The sequence below is a fragment of the Rhinatrema bivittatum genome, chromosome 6 (assembly GCF_901001135.1).
Source record: "Rhinatrema bivittatum chromosome 6, aRhiBiv1.1, whole genome shotgun sequence".
NCBI lineage: Eukaryota > Metazoa > Chordata > Amphibia > Gymnophiona > Rhinatrematidae > Rhinatrema > Rhinatrema bivittatum.
Window position 1 is genome coordinate 251,240,309 of NC_042620.1, and position 23,721 is coordinate 251,264,029.

Consider the following 23,721-nt stretch of genomic DNA (forward strand, 5'->3'; position numbering starts at 1 on the left):
TTATTGCTCTGGGACGCAGTGATTCTTCAAAGTGTGACTGCTTATTTTTATTTGCATTTCAGTTTAAAAAATTTAAAAAAGTGGGCCAGTTGAATTTCGGCATACAAAATGTATTATTAGCCGATGATAGTGGCAGTCCTACATATAATATTAGCATATTAGGTGGTTATGCTCTCTTGAAATAGTTGAAATAAATGACCAAGATCATGCACCTTTGTTGATTTTGATATATTTGATCTTGGAGTAATTGTATTTTGGGGGCTATTTTGGTTAAATACATCTGTGTCAGGCTGGCTTCAGTTAACACAGGGTTGGCATGCAAATTGTCATTCCTTCAAAGTTGGCATGATCCGTCAGCCACAGCTTTCATGGCATCAGAAAGTTGTATGTTGGGCAAGAATATTTTGTTATATAAATTATTACATCTAGCATGTCTGTAATTCAAATAAAGTAAAAACATTTTAGTTACATTTATAAAATTGTATTTTTTTATTTATTTATAACATTTTATTTTTTTCTTATTTATTTATAAAATGTATAAGTCACTTTCCAGGTTTTACAATAAAATCTTCCAAAGCAATATACAACACCAAATAACACAAAAGCATAAAATAAACAATAAAATGTGCATAATTCTCTCTTACTCATCATATCTGTTTCTTTCTTAGCTCAAGCTGTCACTGTCCCTGAGGTTCACACCCTGTGAGCTGCAACTCACTTTGGCAGGGGCCCAGCGAGAAGTGTTTGGGGAGCAAATTGAGAACATAGTCAAGTGAGTAACGCAAACTGAGGGAGCCCCTCTCACCGCCTAATGCTAGCACAGATTGAGAAGGCCCCACCAGAACAAACTGACAGGGTCATTCATCAAAGTGCATTATCACCCTAACGCCCACAGTATTTATTGCATCCTGAGAATTGAATTTATTCAAGGGAGAGGAGTTTATGAAAATGAGGAAATAACTAATCTCATTTTGGGTATTTTGAGAGAGAGAGAGAAAAACAAAAGATTTAAAAAAAAAATGTTTTTTTTAAAAGTGCCAGCGGTCAGGTTTGGGAAACGGACACTCAGTTAATCAGCGTCTGTTTTCGGAACATGTGGATGTGCGCCAATTAGGAAAATGGATGCCGATAAATTCAGCGTCCGTTTTCTTAACTGGCGGACAGCCGCGCACTCCCGGGCTCCCACTGTCAAGGAGGCACTAGGGGTGCGCAATCGACCCTAGCGCCTCCTTGACAGCGGACCCCTAATTAAAATATTGCATGGCGCCCCCAGGAGAGGTGCCCAGGGGCGCATTAGGAAAGCAGGCGCTGAACACTCAGTACCCGCTTTCAGCGTTTTGGGTTGTTTTTTTTGCATCGGACCCATTGTGTTTTAATGCTAGCACAAACTATGTCTGGCTATCAGCAGTCATTTGAGGAATTTGATCTACAAGAAATTCATAAATTCTCAGCTAATTTTTTTCTCTCTCTCTCTCAAGCTGTAAATCCAGGAAATGTAATTGCATGGCAGTTTGTTCGTGGTTTCCCAAAGCATGAGATTAAAGAGGGGTAATTGTCAGCAGTGCAGTCAGCTCCAGCTTAAGCGAGCTATGTTATACCTGGCTAAGTTCAAACTAATTTTCAACTGCAACCCAGCTTTTCCACTTGACCCTTTCCCCCCTTATAGCCCGGTGGCCCCTCCACCCTGAAAAGGAGGAGATCTGTGTACTTCCTCCCTGCTCCAGTGCTGAGTTGTGAATGCCACTGGCCCATGCACCTCCTGCCTGGAAGGATGATGCAAACCCGGGCATGTAAAAACCAGGCACATCCATTTGCAGTCCTCCCCCCACCTAACCCTGCCCCCCCCCCCCAGAATGCCCATTTGATAGGGGGTTAAACACTGCTACCTATTTTCACTGCTGTCATATTCTGTGTTCTGCCACTCGGCGAGGGACAATTTTCAGCCCCCAAGGTCCAATTTTTTTTTCAAGAATTGTCCTCAAAGTGATTAGAGGAAAAGAAGACAGAACTATAATAATAATAACTAAAATTACAAAGTGAAGGAAGGATAATAACAAAGACAATTTCTGGGTCCTGCTGATGTTCAGTATTTGTCTCTGCTTATATTACGTTTCTAGCCTGATGATATTTTGCTGTGACTTCTGTTTTCTTGAATTTTTCCTGCTTATTCTATTCTGGGGAAATACTGTAGTTTCCCTGTCAGCTTTGAGAAAAGTGCACCTCTGGTATCACACAGGAGGAAATGCATCTCTGTTTCTCTTTCTCCCATGTTGCACTACATGTATTGCAGAGTCTGCCTTCTTGGGGTTTCCAGTTCAGTTTTTTCTGCACGTTTCTATTTTTAATGTGTGGTCACTTAGAAGTCAATATTTTTAAAAAAATTCCTCACTTAGCAGGACTAAGGCCTGGATTCCCTAATACCGCCGGGCTCTTTGAATTGCACGGTACAGGGGGGCGGAGGGGGGAGCGAAGCGGGGGACGGGCCTGCGAAAGCCGGCAGCGATCGCACCTCCGCGGTGCGATCGCTGCCGGCTTTCGCACCCAGTAGCGCCATCATAAAAGGTGGTGCTCTAAGGCACGAAATTGGCAGCGAAAAGGGTTCTTACCTTTTCGCTGTCCGCGATGTCTTCGCGGCGTCCGTCCCGGTGCCGCCCCGACTCCTCCTGTTCCGGTCTTGACGCCGCCCCGACTCCGCCCCCATTTAGTGATCGCGTGCGATCGCTTTGGAAAATGACCCCCTAAATTTGCAAAAACGTAAGCAGATTTTCCACTGAAAATCACCCTAAATCGTTCCCTCTAAAAGTTAGTCAGCTAGATTTAGGGAGCTCATGGTTGCTTGAACTAAATACAGATGGCACCTCTCCCACAATGCAGCCCTAATCTCCTTCCCCACCTCCCCCACCAAGTCCCAATGTTTAAAACATGACCTTGCTAACCCTATCTTCTTCCCTTCATCACACCAGCAAGCCCTGATGTTAGGAAAATCGTCTGCCAACCCTGCCTCCTCTCCTTCCCACCCTCCTCACTTAAGTCCGTGTGCCCTTCCCTGCTCCAATGCTGCTTTTCCACCACTGCTGGTAGAGGGCACCAGATAACAGCTACTTGGTATTCATTTATTCAGTTCACTTTCAAAGATGGGAGACTAATCCTTGTTCAGAACTTCTAAACCCCCCTCTCTCTCTCTTCTCTTTCTCCCTAGGATTGAGGGCTCCTCTGTCCCTCACCTTGTGCGTCTCTGCGTTGCAGAGGTGGAGAGCCGTGGTCTCAACGAGGTCGGGATCTATCGAATCTCTGGTCTTGCCACTGATGTGCAGTCCCTAAAGACCTTATTTAACACTAGTAAGAAGACCTTGTCACTCTGCTCCTTCCCCCAGAAATCTACCTAAAATGTCCTGAGGGCAGCATCCGGTGGTGGGGTCATCTCCCACCTTCTCACGCTGTCACTCTTACATCACCCTCGGCCCCGACCCTCCCCCTCCTCTCCTCTTTACGTCTCCTCTCTACCCTTGTCTCTTGTGCACTTTGTACTATAACTACGTATCATTTCTATATCTCTAGACCGAGGGATGCCTGATCCCTTGATATTACTTATACAGTTCATCTTTAATTGATCCCTTCATAGGCCAATCCGCCCCTGCCTCCACGAGACCCTTCCCTTCCCCTTGCCAGCTGCGCACAGAGTGCTCCTCAGTTGAATGCCAACAGAGGAGAGAATCAGAGAGACCTCAGGCTGCTGTGCAAAGAGCAAGTCCTTCCTTTAGGGAAAGGTAATTTGGTAATGCGTTTGCTCCATTGCTTCTTAACACCATTTGCCGCAAGTGCGCGCATGCCTACAAACCCGACTTTCCATATTCCCTAAAATCAGGCTCCTCGACACTCTTGCACAAGACAGCGTAACAGACAGAGCACTACTAAAGGGTTATGTATGAATGTATTTATTATATTTGTATTCTGCCTTTCGGCTCTTCGAAGCAGAGTACGTCCCGTTACTGTAGGTACTTCCCGGCCTCCAGAGGCCTCACAGTCTCAGACCCTGATTTACTAAGGCTTTCCTCCCAGTCTGTGACTATGGGAAATGAGGCCCACAGTTTTGTACCTGAGGCGACGGAGGGTAAAGTCACTTGCCCAAAGTCACAAGGAGTGGCAGTGGGATTTGAACCCTGGTTTCCCTGCTTTTGCCCAATTTGTGTTTTACAGAAAAATGCATACTTCATAAGCACCAATATCAGAGAAGGGGAAAAGGGCATTTAATACACAATGCATGCTCTCTGACGCCCATTGAATAATTAACAGTACGTGTGAGTCTTGGAGGTGCTCAGTACTCTCCCTCCCCAGCCTGGCCCTACCCACTCCAACCCTCTTTCCCAGCCTGACCCCAGCACTTGTCCTCCACAATCCAATACTCATCTCCCCAGCCCAATCCCAGACCTCCCATACAGCCAACCCCAGCACTCTCTCCTTCCCCCTGTAGGTAATAGAGCACCATAAGTATAGACTAATTATTGATGAGGTCCTCCAACTATGCAAATTACAGTGGGGTAGATAGTCAAAGCTAAACATTTAAGTAAGTTAGTCGGAGTTGTCTTCTCCAGCTAACCTACAAAGGATATTCAATGGTATGGCTATGCTGCTGAATATCCCTGAATATGTGGCTAGTTAGCTAGATAAGTCTTATTCAGTTAACTTTAGATCTGCTGTTAAGGCAGGTCTTACTTATTCGCTTATCACAGCCAGATACGTTTAAATATCGCTACTCATCCATCTATGTTAGCCGGATAAGTACCTCCTCCCTGAAACATCCATTTCCCTCTCACCACTTATCTGGCTTAAGTACTTATTGGGATAAGTGGCGACCACTAAACGCAGCCAAATATTCAGCCACTTAGCTAGGTAAGTCTTGGAGGTGGCCTGCACCGAGCAGCATTTGCTAGTACTCTAAAACCAAACTAAAAAAATATAAATAAATAAATAAATAAATGCTGGGGGACTGGATGGACCATTTTGGTCGTTATCTGCCGTCATTCAGTGGCACTGAATAGCAGCCTCTGTATTTATGAATTTATTAATTATTCAAACAATTGTCGATCAGAGTTTGTTTTAATCGGAACATGGCTTCATTAAGTTTTTCTAAATTTAAAGATTTTCTTGAGAGTTTTATCAATTAAAATATAATTGATTAATATTGTGATTCTTTCAATGATTAGACACTTAGATGCACTTTCAAAGTTTGTAAATTAGCACAACAAATTATTGACCACAAGCTGGCACAGATTTTAATTCAGATCAATCACAGGCTATCTACCCCGAAATTAAGAGTAACTTTGGAGCTTTTATTAAAAGTTAAAGTTTGTTCTGTCACCGCGCTGGCGGACAGCAGTTGAAGGAGATGGGTAACGTCTTTCTCTGTGTTCATGTGTGTGCAGGTGAGGAAGGCTTAAAAGCTGGGCACAGGCATCTCTAGTCAGTGTCTGTTTGCACTGAAGATCAGGAAGGCAGGCTTCTGCTCCCGAGAGTATTGTCCATTGGTAATGGTGGTAGCGCTCTGATGTCAGGCTCTCTTTGATTCACTTACTTTTATAGACGGGAATAGGCATAATCCATGCATATGGGTCAAGCACGGCTCTCTGACTGGGCGTTTTGCACTTTTTTAAATAAGAAGTGAAGAGTTTATTTTTTGCATGGAGGCTTGCATGGTTTCAAAATGGCATTAGAGATAAGAGTCCTCCAATCAGTATCAAAGCTCTTAGTTTCAAGCAGAGCTAACAGTGGACAGAGTGGCGACAGAGCCAAAAGGATAGGTTTTCCAAGCCAGGCATTCTTTCTGCAAATCCTCTATTTCTCACTTTTGTCTCATATAGAAGAATGTTCATAATGCTTTGCTGACTGTCTTCCATTTTCTTTGGTTCAGAGAGAATAAGCTCCTTTAATATATGCTCAGAAAATGGTGGCCTCAGTCGTCCGTACACCTCCACCAATCCAATCCCCTATACTCTCTTCAAACCTGCCCTCTTCCCCTTGCCGCCTCCTTATGCCTCAGGCTGTAGAATCTCCTCCCAATACTCAGCACCCCAGCACTTTTCTCCTTGTCCCCCTCCCATGTCTGAGGAAGCGGATAATTCCCCTCCTGACTCGGCACTCACCCTCCCCAACTCAGCCCCAGCACACATCTCCCTTCATCCCAGCCAAAACACAGCACTCTATTCTCTTCTCACCCCTCTCCCCAGTCTGATGCAAACAAACTCTCCCCCCCCCCCCCGCCCAGCCTCATCACTGTCCACCTTTCCCCTTCTGCCATCGCATCCCTCCTCCAACCTGCCCCAGCTGTTTCTTTCATCTGCAGGCCTGCACAGGCTATTCTTTCTTTAGGCCACGCAGTGGCTCCCTCCACCTTCCTCTGGTCGCTGCCTTCTGTCCAGCCAGCAGGCCCCACTGCCTCAACTGCCAATGTTTTGGCCTCTTTCCAGCACATGCAGCTGCCAGAGGCGACATCATGGGCATACGTGCAGAGTGGCCAAAGTCCTCAACAGGCATGCAGGCTTATTATATAAAACTAAATATATATTTTTTTCATGGCTCGTTTTACATAATATTGCTTAACTTTTGTGTAGTTTTAGCTAATTTTATAGTTTTATGAGTTTTAAGCTTATTATCATTTATTATGTTTGTTTTATTTGTTTTACTTTTATGCTGTTTTTATAATTATGTTCATTGTATTCATTCTTAATTTTCTGCCTGTATTCGCCTTGAACACTTTTGGGAAGAGACGAGCTAAAAAATCTAAATAAATATAAAATAAAAGAGGGGGAAGGAGCCTGGGAGAGAAGCATATTTTAAAAGTAGCTGGGTTACTGTCCTGAGGAAACATGCACTGTCATTGATCCTGCCATGGTCCTCATCTTCTTTCAGCACACATTTCAATGCTGTGTTTAATTCTTTTAGGCCGTCCAATTTAATTAAAATTACTCCTGGTACACTCACAGCCAAGTGATGTGAGTGTACCAGGAATACTTTTGATTAAATTGGACAGCCTAAAAGAATTAAATAAGCATTGAGATTTGAATAGTAAGAGGGTGAGGATTCTGGCAGGATCGGAGGCAAAGTACGAGTCTTTTTATACCTTTTGTGATTTTTCCTCAGTCTCCAGGACTAGGGATATGCTTTCATTTGAAATTAAATTTCATTCACTTTTTTTCTTTCATTTTGTTTGAGATGCTGTCAACCTTGGCCTCCTGCTGCTGCCAAACCATGCCAACAAAATATCAAGGAAGTCCACCCCCTCCCGAGCTTGCTGACATCCACCCCCCCCCCCCCAACCCCTCCTCCCCCTTCTCCTTCCCCCTCCAAACCCTTCAGGCAATTCATCCCAGCCTGTGTTGCGCTTGCCCTACTGGTGCCATGCTACAAAATGGCAATGAGTGACCAGAGGCCCACGGCAGTTTGGAGCATGGCCTTCAAATGATGCCAGCCTCAGATCAGTCGGTGCCATTTTGTAGCATGGCACCAGCAGGGCAGGATTGGCTGGGGGGAGGAGGTGTTGGGGGTGTTTCTGGAGAACTGGGAAGGAATGGTGCCTAGCTCAGGGGTTTTTTGGTTTTTTTTAAATTGTAGTGTCACATGTTATAGTTTTTAGTGCAAGATATTGTGAAATAGCACTCACTAAAAAGAAACCCAACAACAACAGAAAAGACAAAACATAAAATATTCAACCAACAAAGCAAAACGTAAATGAAAAGGGAAAAATTTAAAAAAGTCCTGCACACCCCCTACCCAGGTCAGCACACCAGTTACTTTTAAAATAATATGCATCCTACCCAGCCTCCTTTTCCTTTCCTTTTTCTGGACAATTACATACACCTACAAACCTATTCACATACTGATATTTTCATTTCTAAGTATACTTGTTAAAAAGTTTGCAGCCCGAATGCTGCTCAGCCATTTCTAATCCAAGCATGAGGTAAGTAAATATGAGATACACTCTCCACTTTAGACAGATTTGTTTAGATAATTGAATTATGAATGTATTTAAAAAATGGACAGTAGCCAGGGGCAAAGTCTTGACAACTGGTACTACTGCTCACAAGTTTCAAAGCTGTGGTAATTCACCCACTTTTTAAAAATTAAATAAATAAAATTAGAGAAGCAGCCACAAGGTGGCATTGTTGTACCATGGCAATGATAACAAGGAGCACAAAGTGTTATGTACATAGGACTTCTGATTTTTGGTTAAAATCCAAAAACAGTGAGAAAAACACCCCCAGTGGGGAAACTGAGTATTTTGGTTTTAACTGGAAAAACAGAAAAATAGGCCTACTTTGGAGCTGCTCAGATGACGTCACTTGGCCGTTGCACCATACAGCACCCAGATAATGTCGTCTGAGAGGGCCAGCAGGAAGCCCAACCCTGCCATGGCAGGAGCAGGCCCAAACCTGCTCCTGCCACGGCAGGAAGTGCAGAGGGAACTGAAAATGGAACTGGGATGGGATGGGAGAGCAATGGCGAGGGGAGCCACTCAACCACACATGGCCTGCCACTAGATAACCGATTAGGTAGGACGTTATCCAGCCACATAAGGCTCTGAAGCAGGTGTAAAGTTATTTGGTTAACTTGGCTGATTATATTGAAAAAAACTGGCAAAGTAAGCCAGATAACGTAACTCCTCCCGGAAATGTCCCTGGAATGACTCTTTTTATCTGGATACATTTTATCCGGAAAATGACTTATCCGACTAAAATCTAGCTGGGTAAGGGGCTGAACATACAGACACTTACCATTTAGACTAATAACTTGTGAGTTGTCTGTCTAAATGGCTTTGAATATTGACCTCTGTAGCTTCTAAATTGCTATTAACAGATAGAGAAACTGTATATTGTCGGCAAAAAGATAACCATCCACTTTTAATTTTTTGATGAGACATACAATCAGGTTTCTCTCTCTCTCTCTCTCTCCCTCTCTCTCTCTCTCTCTCTCTCTCTCTATATATATATATATACATAATACTCTTGGTGGTGTCTGTTGGCCCCAAGGGACCCCCTCCGCGGACCTCTCCCCGCCTTGGGCCTTACCAAATTCTGGTTTTGGCACAGCTTCCAAGGGCAGGGGCCATTCTCCAGCACTCCTGCCCCTCCATCAGCTTTGCAAAATGGTTGCCAGTCAATCTGAGGGCCCGTCGCCGCGATATTATTGTGTGGCCCAGCCTGCCATACAGCGCTACGCCACTGACCTCGGGCTCGCTGGCAGCCATTACGCAAAGCCAGAAAGCTGAGGCAGGCCCGGGATAGGATAAGGACTGGGATAGGGGAAGGCCGGGGAGTCCTGGCGACTGGGGGCTGAGGGGACTCTGGGGGGGAGAGAACCTTTGGCTGAATCAGATTTGGTGGGCAGGGGAGAGAGAACATAAGAACATAAGAAATTGCCATGCTGGGTCAGACCAAGGGTCCATCAAGCCCAGCATCCTGTTTCCAACAGAGGCCAAACCAGGCCACAAGAACCTGACAATCACCCAAACACTAAGAAGATCCCATGCTACTGATGCAATTAATAGCAGTGGCTATTCCCTAAGTAGACTTGATTAATAGCAGTTAATGGACTTCTCCTCCAAGAACTTATCCAAACCTTTTTTGAACCCAGCTACACTAACTGCTCTAACCACATCCTCTGGCAACAAATTCCAGAGGCTGCTTTTATTTGTTTGACTTTTACAGTTTTGAGGGGGGTTTTTTTCTCTTTTAGGGCTTGGGAAGGAGGGCTGGGAGTGTGCTGGAGCCAGGGGATGGGGGGGGGGGGATGTGCTGGGATCGGTTTAGGGAGGCAGTTAGGGAATGCCCCCCAAGGGAAGGAGGGAGCGCTGCGATTGAGGGGGCCGGTCGGGGTGTGCAGGCCGTTGTGCTGGGCAGAGGGGGAGGGGGGGGCTGAGCCAGCAAGGAGGGAGTGGGGGAAGGAAGTGCTGGATTTGAGCTGGGGACAGAGGCCACGCGTGCTGGGGTCGAACCGGGAAAGAGGGGGGTCTGAGTGCGCTGGGACTGACCTGGGGAGGGGGGTGCTCAGGATGGCGGGACTGAGTTGAAGGGTGGGGGAGGCCCCAGTGTGGTGAGGTCAAGCTGGGAGGAAGGTCAGCGGGGCCGATGCAATAAAGGCGGGAAGAGAGCGGGCGCTGAACAGTCAGCGCCCGCTCTCTTAACGCGCGCATGGTGCCCCAAAGGGGGGGGGGGGCGCCATGCAATATTTAAATTAGGGGGTCGTGCTAGGAAGGAGGCGCTAAGGTCACGCAAGCCTTCCCGCCATGCTGCCTGTCTGCCAGTAATGAAAACGGCCCCCGAGTTTACCGGCCTCGGTCTTCATAACTCGACAATCTGCTGAGTTTTTTTTTTTCTTTCTTTTTTTTACTTAAAAAGTACAGAAAAGCAGTTTTTTCTGCTTTTCTGTACTTCTTTTCAATGCGCTCAGCTATTAACGCCTGCTCCAGGCAGGCATTAATATCTGAGCGATAAATGTGCGTCTGAGACGCACATTCACCTTTTTGCATTGGGAGTGAATGAGTAATAGCCTCATTCACGTGCATTTGCATACGATGAGCCCTATCCCATTCACTCCATGTTAAACGCGGGTTAAATAGGCGCTAATCTCCCTATTGCATTAGGGGGTGGATTAGCGCCCATTTATCCCGCGTCCGACTGCGGGTTACACGGTGCGCTCGGCTGAGCGCACTGCATTGCATCGGCCCCGGAGCGTGCTAGGATTGAGCTGAGGAAGGGGGGGGGGAGCTGAGGAAGGTACCGAAACTGATTTGCAAAGCAGGTCAAAGTGTGGGGAGGTGGGTCTGGCTGAGCGCGTGGCGGGGAGCAGAGGCAGGGTGTGCCGGGGTCGGGCAGGGGAGTCAGGTCGCGCTGAGCCTGGGCTGGTGAGCAGCATGCCGCGTGGTCGGGAGGGTGTGGGAGCCATGCCGGGCACGGGATCAGGCAGGTTAGGGTGTGCCGGGGCGGAGCATTAGAGTTTGCCGGAGACGCAGTTGAAGGCAGGCTAGGGAGAAGGGAGGGAAGTGCAGGGGCAGACCTGCGGAGAGTGCAAGGGAAGTGCTGGGGTTAGACCAGCGAGGAGGACAGCAAACAGAGGCCTCTGGAGAATTTCAATAGGTTTCAGCTAGTTCTGTTTATTGTGTACTTAGCTCATGCCTTTTCATGCGTAGCTCAGTTCAAGTACAGTAAGTACTTTCCCTGTCCCTAGTGGGCTTGCAGTATAAGTTTGACCTGAAGTGACTTGCCCAAGGTCAGAAGGGGTGGTAGTAGGGATCTGAACCCTGGCTCTCAGCCTGCCGCTCTAACTACGAGGCCACTCCTCCGCTATGTGGCACTGTGCATGATAACTTGTACAAAAATCCCTGGGTTTCCTGCACCAAATAACGTACAAACCTTACTTTAAGCACCGGGAAGCTTAAGTGACTTTGTGAAAGCCGTGGAGGGAGTGCGGGAGTAAGGAAGGGTAAGTGGAGAATGTGAGCACTGCCGATTCCCCATTTGGGAACTCACAAGGCTTCCCTATCCCTTTTCTTAGACGTGAAAGAGGCAGTCTCGCACGTGAAGGCCCTGGACATACATGCCGTGGCAGGGAGCCTGAAGCTCTTTCTGCGGGAGCTGCCAGAGCCGCTCCTCACTTTCCGCCTCTTCAAAGAATTTACCCAAACATTCGGTAAGCATATGCAACCCTCTCACCAGCAAAATGACACAGCTTAAGAAGCTTGTTTCTGCTTGCAGGGCTGGCAGTCCAACACAAATAGTACATCATGAGTATTCTGCAGTGTTTTAGAAAGTACACATGGTGAAGAGAGGCTGAGAGAGAGGAAAAGCGAGCGAGAGAGAGAGATTGCCATAGGCTGTCGCAACGGTGTCTTACTGACATGACAAAAATACATCCTGAGCTTTGCATTCCATTGAAACCCTGCAGTAAACGAATGTTTAAAAGATGGAGTGTGCAACCAGTCAACTAAGCAGATGTTAGCTGAAAGTGAGAGCAGACACACAAATATCACCTAAAGGAATCTTTGTTCTCTCACTTTCTTGCTGGATATAGGATTAATTTATACCCATGTTATTTTCCCCCTAGATATCACGGACACAGCAGAGAGGAATGAACAGCTGATGTGCCTGGTTCACTGCTTACCCAAAGCCAATTTCGACACCCTCGTCTTCCTTCTGGGTCACTTAACACGGTAACTATCCTTTTCCTTCCCTTTTGCATCCTTTAAACTCTCCCCTGTTTCCGACAGCGCTAACATGAAAGATGCAAATTTCCCAGAAATTTTGAACGGAGGGAAAAAAAACAGGAAGAAATAGGAAAATTGGGAACTTAATAATTGTACTTGAGTTGCAATATAGTATACATGCATTTATAGAAATATTTTAATTTTTATGAAAAAAAAAATCCAATGCACAGAATTATTTCTATGAAAAGCAGTTTTTACAAAAATGGACATAAAATACACTAAAATCAGATATTCAGAGGGATAGCCATGGTAGTTTGATGTAGCAAAACCGACACGAGGGTGGGTGGCGCCTTATAGACTAACCAATGTATCGAGGCTTGAGCCGCAATAAATTGGTTAAGTCTATAGTAAGGTGGGTCAGAACCTAGACAATATAATGGCATAGATCTTTAGCACGTGGCTTGCCCTATGTCTGAGATGGACAGCTATTTTCTGTGAGATATATCAATCACACTGCATTATTTGTGTCTTCATGAGTTTTAATTTTATACAAAAAAAAACCAACTTACATTTCTTATCAAAATTTCAAACTGGCACCAGGAAAAAGGAACAGAACAAAATGTTCTTAATTTGTTTTACTATATTAACAAGCATTGGGACATCTGGAAATTCTGATTGATTTTCTGAGAAATTATTCCGAAAATTGCTTCTGGAACAGAACTCATTTACTCCCTTGGTCTTCTGCTCTTCACTTCAATGTCCTGTGTTTGCTTAAAACCTCTCTCCTGTTTCAGGATTGGCCCAGCGGGAGCGCAGATCCTAGTGCAGGGTTTCCCAAATCTGTCCTGGGGACCCCAAAGCCAGCCAGGTTTTCAGGATATGCAAAATGAATATTCATGAGGTACGTTTGCACATGATGGGGGTTGATGTTCAGCCGCTGAATAGCTAGTTAAGTTAGCTGGTTACAGCTATCCGGCTAACTTAACCGGGATATTCAGCAGCACAGCAGCGCCGCTGAATATATCCGGCTATCTTAAAAGATAACTAGCTAACTTTAGACCTGCCCTACAGCATGGCCAGAGTTAGCCAAATATCGGAGTTAGCTGGCAACGCCCATTGCCCGTCCCCGGAACACCTCTGACTTACTCAGGTAAGAGTTTTAAAATTGCGGTTTGGCCATTTAGACAGGTAACATTTCAGTTATTCACGCAAATGGCTTTTGCACATCTACCCCACTGAGTCTCCGTGGTATGCAAATGTATCTCATGCATGTTCATTATGGATATCAAAACCTGACTGGCCGGGGTCCCCCGGGATAGGTGTGGGAACATCTGCGGTACCATCGTCATTCAGGACCTGGCAGAAGGAGCAGTGAGGGTCCATCCTGCAGCTTCTGACCGCAGTGTACTGCTTGTGCAGGAACAGCAAGCATTTTCAAAACCTAAGGGCCAGCATTTCCTGCTGCTGATTGTAATGTCCTTGAGTGACATTTCCTAGTAATCCTGAGCAGGATGTACTCATTGTATTTGTGCTCACTGCTTCCTATTAGTTCAGTTCTACTTATTCTTCACTCCAGGGTTTGGGAACAGCACCACTAATCTGTCAGGGGTCAAAGGTACAGGTTCCACACAGACAGACTTAGACAGCATGACAGCAATAGAAAAATTACTACGGTACTTACCTGATAATTTTATTTCTTGTGATGAAGGACAGGGTCAATCCCATCGAGTGGGTTATGCACATCTGTCAGCAGATGGAGACGGAGCAAAAGCTGACGTCACGGCTATATAGTCTTGTCCCAACATAGCCCACCAGTTATTTCCTGGAAAAGCCAAACTGTGGACAAACCTGATTAAACTTGAACATTATTAGCAACAAGCAAGCATTCATGTTTCTCAATCAAAAGGAACACTAAGCTCAGCCAAAAGAAGGAACATATCTAGCAAACTATGAGAAGCCAGACTTAAAACTATAAGGCAGACTTAAAAACCTGGCTATTTAAATGCGCGTACACGGAAAATGGACCATAGGCTTTAAATACATATACCTAGACTCTAAATGGCCAGATACAGGTTTAAATGAATGCTTCAGATTTTAGCTACAGGCAGAACTTATTTTATGTTATTTATTTTGTTATGTTTTGTCATATAATACTTATGCTGTTTCATTTATTAATCTGTCTTAACTTTTTAGCTCTGAATAATACCTCGAGGAATATAGCTTTATTAATTTAATAATTTTAATTTCTATCTTTCACAGCTAAATACTTTATTAATGTGCTTTTAAAAATTGTAGCTGTTATCTTTTATTGATGTATTTATTGTATTTTCATTATTTGTTTTAACTGTAAACCGCTGTGAAGGCTAATGCCAATGCGGCGGTATATAAAATCAATAAACTATAAACTTATCAGTTATCAACAAAGAGCAGGAATCATACTCTGCATCACTCGCCCTAAGAAGGCTAACAACAAAATCCAAATCCAGCAGCCAAGGGCGGGTCTGGGATTAACCTACCCTTCATTAAAGGAAAGGAAATTATCAGGTAAGTAGTAATTTCTCCTTCCTTAGCATTTGGGTAGGTCAATCCCAATGAATGGGATGTACAAAAGCTAATCCCGAAAAAGGGCGGGAGGTTGCCAGCAGCCCAGTCAAAACTGCCTGTACAAAAGTGACATCCTTCCTAGTCCTAACATCCAAGCGGTAATGCTTGGAGAAGCTGTGCAAAGTTGACCATGTCACTGCTTGGCAAATTTCAGCAGGCGACAACAAACAAAGCCCACGATACTGCCAGAGCCCTCGTGGAATGCTTTCTAATCTGCTTCGTAAAGGCAATTTCAGCAGCCACCTTGGTTGCTGTAATGACCTCCTTTACCCAGTGAGCCGTCGTTGTCCACATCTCTAGTGCTCCTTGCTTACCTCCACCATGGAGCACAAACAGACGATCGGACTTCCGAACAGTCTTAGTCACCTCCAAATAGCTCAGTAAATGTCCAAGGAACACATAGGACGGTACTCAGCTTCATCTCTGTCCCTGTCCAAGGCAGTCAGAGAAATGGACTGATTCAAATGAAAGTCTGAAACCACTTTGGGCAAAAAGGAAGGCACAGTCTGAAGCTGAATTGTACTCGGAGTTAATCAGAGAAAAGGCTCGCAGCAGGAAAGAACCTGCAGATCAGAGATCCGACGAGCCGAACAGATTGCTACCAGAAAAAAAAAAGCTGTCTTTAAAGTAAGCAGCCGCAAGGAAAGAGTATGCAGCTGTCGAAAAGTCGTATCTGCCAAAATCTCGAAGTCCTGGGTGCTGTAGCTAGTCTGAAAGGCAAGGCCTGAACCTAGTAATGACAATCCAGAATGGCAAATCAGAGGAACTATCAGTGGTTCCTCCGATTTGCCATTCTGGATTGACAGCATATCTGGGAATATGCAGATATGACTCCAGCAGATCCAGAGATGTGACGTACATTCCCTGCTTGAACCACCATTATGACGTTTCCATCCTGAAATGTGTGACTCGTAGATCTAAGTTGAAGCCCTTGAGATCCAGTGTGGGCCAAAATGACTCTTCCTTCTTGGGCATGACAAACTAAATGGAATATCGGCCTGTATTTCACTGCAATTTAGGAAGGGGGATCACTGCTTTCAGAATAAACAGCCTTTGTAATGTTGCTTCCACTTCTACCCTCTTCTGAGAGGAGTTGCATGGAGAGACCATGAAGGCATTTGATGGAATGTGAAGAAATTCTAGAGCAAAGCCGTTCCAAACCACTCCAGAACCTATTGATCTGAAGTAATCTGGGCCCACCTGTGATAAAACCGGGATAGACGACCACCTATCTCCCACACCATCAGGTAAGCCCACAAATCTTCATTGGGAAGATTGAGGGGCTCCGGAGCCCATATCCTTTCAAGAACCTCGGGATGAAAGGACTGAGATCTGAGGAAGGGATAGGATCTCTGGGAAGAACCTTCCCTATAAGGCCGAAAACCCTAGTAGTCTCAAGAGCAGCCACTCATCTGAGAAGACCAGGATCTGGCTTCTTATCCTCCAGCAAACATGGGAACTGGGTCTCTCCCCGTTTACTTACCATTTTTTCCAAATTATTGGCAAACAAAAGCAAGCCTTTGAAAGGCAGCTTAGTCAGATTGGACTTTAAAATAGCATCTGCAGACCAGTTGCGCAGTCACAGCTGTTGCCTGGCCGCAGTAACTGAAGGAGCTACTCTGGCACCTGTGCGTACCAAGTCACAGCCCACATCAGCCAAGAAAGCAGTCCCCGGTTCTACCATAGGATCTAGATCAGATGTAGCGCCACCAGACTCTTGACAAAGCCGCAAGTTAGCCAGAACTACCAAGGTGCAACAAGAAGCAATTTGCAAGTTCATTGACACTGCCTCAAAGGCTTGCTTCAGGATTGTCTCAATCCTCCTATCCTGAGCATCCTTCAGATCCGCTCCTCCCTCTACCAGCATCCACCTTAGGGAAACACAACTGCTCTCTGGCTCACGGATTCAAGGGGTATAAACCCGCTAAGACGGGTCCTCCTTTAAAGGATGCTTCTGGAGCATTCCATTCGAGATCAATCAACTCCTGGATTGCATCCAAGAGGGGAAAGAAACAAGAAGCCTTGCGCAGGGTGACCAAAATGGGATGCTTCTTCTGCGTCCTCAAGGAGTGAGGTGCAGCCACTCCAAGGGCCTTCAGGATCTGAGATATCAGACCCAGCAACTCATCTCTCTGAAAGAAACATAGAAGAGTTCTATATGGCTCCAAATCTGGGGGAATATCCCCTTCCTCACCAGGAGAGCCCCCACGGTCATCATCAGTATCATCCTGATCCACCTACATTCGAGCTCTGTCAGACCACACTGCGCTACGCCGCTTGACCATGGAGACAGATGGAGGAGCACTCAGACTGCCTAGACCCACCTTAGTGTAGGAACTGCCGCTTCATCAGACCAGCCCTGCAAAAATGTCTGCAATCCCTGGAAGTATTCCACCCAGGAAAAGGAGGCCAGGTCCATTTCAGGCCCAAACTTGACATCCTGCAAGTCCGCCTTCTTCCCCCAGACTCTCTGCAGCTCCAGGATTTAGAATCGAACCTCGGCTACTCACAGCCTCCAGGAATGCATCCAGACACCACCACCACCACCGTCCATTTGGCAGGTGTAGTTCCTTCACCCTGTACCGAAGCTCCAGCAGCTCCTGTGGCTTCCAATCTTAGTATCCAGGCCTGTTATTTCCAAACTTCACTTCATCTTCTTCTGCTCCGCTACTATTCAGCTTGTATACTCCTTGAGGGCTTTTGGAAACACCTCAAAATTTTCCCACAGACACAGAGGTACTGCGGAGGGTAGAACATCCCAGTTTCCTGCAAACTCCATCCCAGTTTCCTGCAAACTCCATTCCCTGTACTGGACTGGGCCACACTGTCAGTCACTTTAATAGCCCTCATACCCACTAGCCTTTGGGTACCCTTCCTGTTCAGGGCCGGTGCAAAAGTATTTGGAACCCTAGGCAAAGCTTCAGTCGCGCACCCGCTCCCCAACTATTAGCTCCAACACAGCACTCCCTTCTCTAGTGGTTTTGACTCCGGCACACCACCCCTTCTTCTTGTAGCAGGATTTTGTTGCCCCCTAAATTTTGGCACGCTAGGCGACTGCCTAGTTTTCCTAGCGAAAGCACCAGCCCTGTTCCAGTTCTGTAAAAATCCCTTTATAAAAAATAGGAGACCTCTGATTGAATTCTCTTAGAAACCCCCTCCCCCCCACCTTAATATTAGACCCCCAGGTCCCCAGTGATATATAGGGATTATACTTTTTCTATAGCTGCTGGACCATCTGGTGCCCATGCAGAGATTTAGTAAGACAGAGGAAACCAGAGTGAAGGGGTAGATTAGATGAAATATGTGAGAAGAGATGCTAACGAAGGGGGAAGGAGGAAGAGAAATGGAAGCTTATAAGAGAAAGACAGAAAGAACGAGGGGGAAATGAGAAGCAAGATGGGCGTTCAGGTCCCCTGGGGTTGGAAGTGGTACAAATAAAGAAGTGACCTGAGCATTGTTCCATTATCCATGTTGAAACGAATTTATCTTTTAAGAATATTCAGAGCTAATCTTTTATTCTTCTGAAACTGTACTACAGATTTTAAGAAATAGGAGAAATATATGCTGAGTATTTTGATATTTAAGAACAGTTTAAAAAGGAATTCTCATTTTTTTTGTCCTTGTTTGTTCTTTTCCAAAATGTCATGGTTTTCTCCCTCTTTACATCTCTGCCATGGCCTAAGGTACTTCATCCTGCACCAGTTATCTAAATACTTAACTCTGCCTCCAATCGAATATTCAAAGATTTTTCAGGTTTCTGAAACCGTTCCAGAATTCCACCCCCATTTTTCCATGCGTGGACTCTTCATGTGCCTCACCGATGTCCTGCATGAACACATTTTGAAAACTTTAGGCCTAGAACGTAAACGGAGAAAAGTTTCCATGTGAGGAGAATTCAGATGTTTTCTTTCTCCCTCTTCATTCCTCTGTTTTTTTGCAGTGTTGCTTCCAACGAGCCCGTGAATAAGATGTCACTGTACAATTTGGCCACAGTGTTTGGCCCCACACTGCTGCGGCAACACCCCGGGGAGCTGTCACTGCAGGGGTCACCCTTTGATCTCTCCCAGGAAGTGGTCATGCAGGTAACAGATTCTAAGGGGGTCTCAGAAAAGAGAGGGAAGCACAAAAAAAATGAGGAGGGATAGATATTGAGATGGGAAAGTTGGAGATACTGATGGAAGATGAGGAGAGAGAGAGAGGTTGGGATGGTAAGGAGGGGACAGAAGGGAAAAAAGATGGAATAGGAATAGGGAAAAGGGGGAGAGAGAGATTGGGACAGAGAAGAAAGGAGATGTAATGAGGAGAAACTGGGAGATATTGGGCCATGGAAGAGGGAGAGGGTAAAAGATGCTGGAATAAGGTGAGGGAGATACAAACTGAGCACCCTAGGTATTGACCCTAAAGTGACTGACTGGGTTAGAAACTGGTTGAGTGGGAAATGACAAAGAGTAGTGGTAAATGGAGCTCTCTCCAAGAAAAAAAAAGGGGGGGAGGGGTTACCAGTGGTGTGCCACAGGGATCAGTGTTCAATCCGGTTCTGTACACAGTTTTATAAGTGGTATTTCAGAAAGGCTATTGGGTAAGGTTTGACTTTTTGTGGATGATTCCAAAATCTACAACAGGGTAGATACCCTGGAAGGTATTGAAAAAATTAGGAGGGATCTAGTGAAGCTTGAGTAATGGCCTAAATTCTGGCAGCTAAGATTTAATGTTAAAAAATGCAGGGTCATGCATTTAGGCTTCAAAAACCCAAGAGAGCAGTACATTAGAGGGGGTGAATTTCTTCTATGCACAAAACAAGAGCTTTGTCTGGTGTGATCATAGTTGACCAACAATGGCAAAAGCCAGACGGATACATGGGTGCATAAGAAGAGGAACAGCCAGCAGGAGAAAGGAGGAGATGATGCCTCTGTACAAGTCTCTGATGAGACCAGTGGTAATTTTCTAAATAAAAAGGTGCCAGGTTGGAACAAATAGCAGCCTCCAGCTTCCACTTTTTTCCCAGTGGGGAAAAGGAAGCAAGTTACAAAAGGCTCCGGGTTGGTGACCTGTATGACCTGGCAGAAAATCACCATTGAGTGAAACCTCATTGGGAGTACTGTGTGCAGTGCTGTGGAGACCGCACCTTCAAAATGGCATTAACCGGATGGAGTCTGTCCAGAGGGTGACTACTAAAATGGTCAGTGGTCTTCATTATAAAGCATAAGGAGACAGTTTAAAGATCTAAACATGCACACCCTAGAGGAAAGAAGGGAAAGGGGAGATATGACAGAGACATTTAAATACTTCCAAGAACTAAATGCGTAGGAAACCGTTCTCTTTTAATGGAAACGGGGTTCTAGAATGAGGGGGTCATGTGATGAGGGTGAAAGGAGCTAAAATCAGGAGTAATCTAAGGAAATATTTCTTTATAGATAGGTTGAAATATGTTTGGAGCATCCTCCAAGTGGAGGTGGTGGAGTGGGAACAGAGTTTACGAAAGCATGGGACATGCAGAAAGGATCTCTGAGGGAGAGGAAGGAATTGTAAAGATAAGCGGGAGGTGGGCATGGGCAGACTGGATGGTCTTTAGCTGCCATCATGTTCTATTTTTTCTGTTTCTGTGTAGATATTGAGATGGGAAGGGTGGGACATAGATACTGGGAAGTGGAGAAGGAAGGGAGGGGGAATGGGAAGGGACATATTGGATTGGGGAGATTGAAGGGAGAGAGATTTTGGAATTGGGAGTGAGAGAGAAACTGGATGAGGAGGAAGAAGGAAAGTAAATTTTGGAATGGAGAGAATGGAAAAGGAAAGAGATGTTGAGATGTGGAGAAGAAAGAATAGAGATGTGGAGATGAGGAGAAATAATAGAGATGTGGAGATGTGGAGGAGAAAGAATAGAGATGTGGAGATGAGGAGAAATAATAGAGATGTGGAGATGTGGAGGAGAAAGAATGGAGATGTGGAGGAGAGAGAATAGAGATGTGGAGGAGAAAGAAAAGAGATGTGGAGATGTGGAGGAGAAAGAAAAGAGATGTTGGGATGGGATGACACTCATGTGTAACACGCTGTGCTTTCCTCTCCTTCTCAGGTTCAGGTGCTGTTGCACCTGTTGCAAAGCAATTTGTCCACTGAAGAAAAGGAGCACAAACCCAAAACTTCTGATTCCCTGGAGACTTAACAATGACCCATGCCAACGCTTGGACTCCTCTCATCACAGGATCCATCCCCCTTCAGCCTGGGATACTCCTTACATCCCAAGGGACACCTCCATTCTTATCTCAGGAATACCCTTGCTTTCTCACCCTGCCTTTCTTTCACATCCCAGGAGACCCCTCTTCTCACATCCTAAGGCTGAAATCCCCAAACTATGGCTCACCAAGCAATACTATCCAGGCCACCCAGGCTTCAAAAATATGGTACCCGATGCAGCCAACAATTTTCATGGCAAAGAAGAAGGAGGAGCATATATGTGTGTGCACTCCCTGCTCCCATGGTGGTCCTGGCTTCTGAGTGCATGTGGAACAGTGCTTTAATGTACTGTTAGCTGCATTCAACTGGAAGGAGGACACTGGGGAAGGATGAGGAAGAATGATGGGGGAAGCACTGGGAGATAATTAGTGAGGCTGGGAGGGAGGCAATGGGGGAGAATGAGTAAGGTTGGGAAGGAGGCACTAACAAGTACATTTTCAAAGGGAGTTTACGCACATGGCCAGGCTTTGCGCACACCGCGCGCATTTTACAATGGGCCCGGTCATATGCTTAAACCCTGGTACACGCAGAAGTGCCGGCCGAGGAAAAAGGGGCGGCCCGGGCCAGAAACTCTGAAGACGGGCCAGAAAAATCTGAAGATGTAGAACAATGGTGTCTCCGAGGGCCCGTCTTCAGTTTCTTTTCGTGATTAATTTTGGTCAGCGAGCCGACTGAACTTTGGACCTTGTGCTCCTTTGGACCTTGTGCGAGTGTTAAATTGCTGCCCTTGGAAGTTTTTACCACTTGGATCACCCTCCGCAAGGCGTCCCTTACTCAACTTTGGCCTTTTCTCCTGATAGAACATTTGGACATGATTGTCAAGCTACGTGTTAAGTACCTTTGACATTTACAGCAGTTTTTCCGGGCATCTGTCCCTCCCGACGTGGCCCATGTGGCGAAACACGGTCCGTGTCGGGAGACCGACCCCTCTGTTTAAGCATCTATGAATTAAAGGTGAAAATGCTTTTTCCAAGGCTTCATCTTTCTTGACTGATTCATCACAAGGATCCGAGAACTCTCTAGCGCTACCTCTCCCATATATGATACATATTGTCTAACACAGACCTGTCCTCCAGGCTTCTCTTTTTTTCTTTTTTTTTTTTTTACAAATGTCGAAATAGTCGTCTGGGTGGGGGAGTGGCTATTATTTTTGATAAACAGCTATGCCTGAGAGAGCTCTCCTTAAAACATTATTCTCATACTGATAGAATGTTAGTACCGTCTCATTGTTTGTCTAAGCTGTCTCTTTTGATCATTTATAATCCTCCAAATTTTTCTCTTTACCCCCCTACCTAAACCCCTCCCCCCCCCTCTTTCCCTAGCCCTGCAGCAGCCCCCTCCATTTCCCAATCTCATTCTCTAAGAGGCTCACTGGTTCCAGGGCCAGCCGCTTCTTGCCACTCGGGCGCTGAGCTAGGCACTTTTCTAGCTGTGTATTTGGCCGCTCGGATATTGACAGAGGCGCTCAGCTAGTTGCTTTTTAGGTCGCATGGGCGCTGAGATAGGCACTCCGAGTCGGCCCTGACAATTAACTCGTGCCCTGTCCATGGCGGTATAAAAACTCGCATTAAAAAACCCGCACTAGCATTACCGCGGCTTCCTGCATTGCCTGTGATTAGCTAATCGCCTCCTTTGCATGCCATTAGCATGCACTCGCGCAGTAAAAACCTCAGGTCTGTAATCACGTTTGTACGTGCTTTTTTCCCCCGCGAACAAAACCCTTATTACATCCCTGTATAGGGCTTTGCGTGGGAAAATGCGAGTACAAATGCGCGTACAGGCACGCAAAAACCTGCGGCAGCTTCAGCGTGCCTTATTACATCGGTCCAGCAGAAAGCTGTATCTGCTCCTACACGGGTGTAACTTTCCGCATGCATACTGTATTTACCTCCATATTTTTGTGAAGCCAGTGATGTGTTGTGCTGAATTATGAACTGAACCTGAAATATCTGACTGCATGTTCTGGGATATAAAGATAGCTGAAGAATCTAGTCATAGTTAGAATGCTGACAAACTGAAAACTGTTTTACTGTGACCCTCCTTTACCTGATGGTTGAAGAAAAAAATGTCAAGTAGAGCCAGCCAACTACCTGATGGCAGAAGCAGGGGCGGATTGCAGGAAAATATTGACCCAGGGGAGTTTTTTCAAAACTGGTCCATGGGGTATCTGACGCCTTCATACACTTTGAGGTAGATTTTAAAAGGGTTACGCGCATAGGGGTAGATTTTAAGAGGCGCGCGAACAGCCTACTTTTGCTTGCGCATCAGACTCAAGCAAAAGTACGCTGGATTTTAGTAGATACGCGCGGAGCCGCGCGTATCCACTAAAATCCTGGATCGGCGCGCGCAAGGCTATCGATTTTGTATAGCCTGCGCGCGCCGAGCCGCGCTGCCTCCCCCCGTTCCCTCCAAGGCCGCTCCGAAATCGGAGCGGCCTCGGAGGGAACTTTCCTTTGCCCTCCCCTCACCTTACCCTCCCTTCCCCTACCTAACCCACCCACCCGGCCCTGTCTACACCCCCCCCTTACCGTTGTCGGGGGATTTACGCCTCCCGGAGGGAGACGTAAATCCCCGCGCGCCAGCGGGCCTGCTGCGCGCCGGGCCGCGACCTGGGGGCGGGTACGGAGGGCGCGGCCACGCCCCCGGGCCGTAGCCCCGCCCCGTACCCGCCCCCAAAACGCGGCTGA

General features: G+C 46.1%; 1 protein-coding gene across 2 annotated transcripts in view; it reads left to right on the plus strand.

The window, feature by feature from the left end:
• LOC115094091 (active breakpoint cluster region-related protein-like) overlaps positions 1-22,009 on the plus strand; it is a 107,170-nt gene extending 85,161 nt beyond the window's left edge. Inside the window, exons 19-24 of one of the 2 annotated variants that reach the window (XM_029606789.1) lie at positions 669-772; positions 3,200-3,339; positions 11,548-11,682; positions 12,097-12,202; positions 18,741-18,882; positions 20,874-22,009. In XM_029606789.1, the coding sequence (XP_029462649.1) occupies positions 669-772; positions 3,200-3,339; positions 11,548-11,682; positions 12,097-12,202; positions 18,741-18,882; positions 20,874-20,963 (717 nt within the window). In that variant the 3' untranslated portion in view covers positions 20,964-22,009. Of the gene's footprint in view, positions 1-668; positions 773-3,199; positions 3,340-11,547; positions 11,683-12,096; positions 12,203-18,740; positions 18,883-20,873 lie in introns of those variants that run through there. The other variant, XR_003857494.1, reaches the window with a different exon arrangement.
• The last annotated feature ends 1,712 nt before the right edge of the window (positions 22,010-23,721 follow it).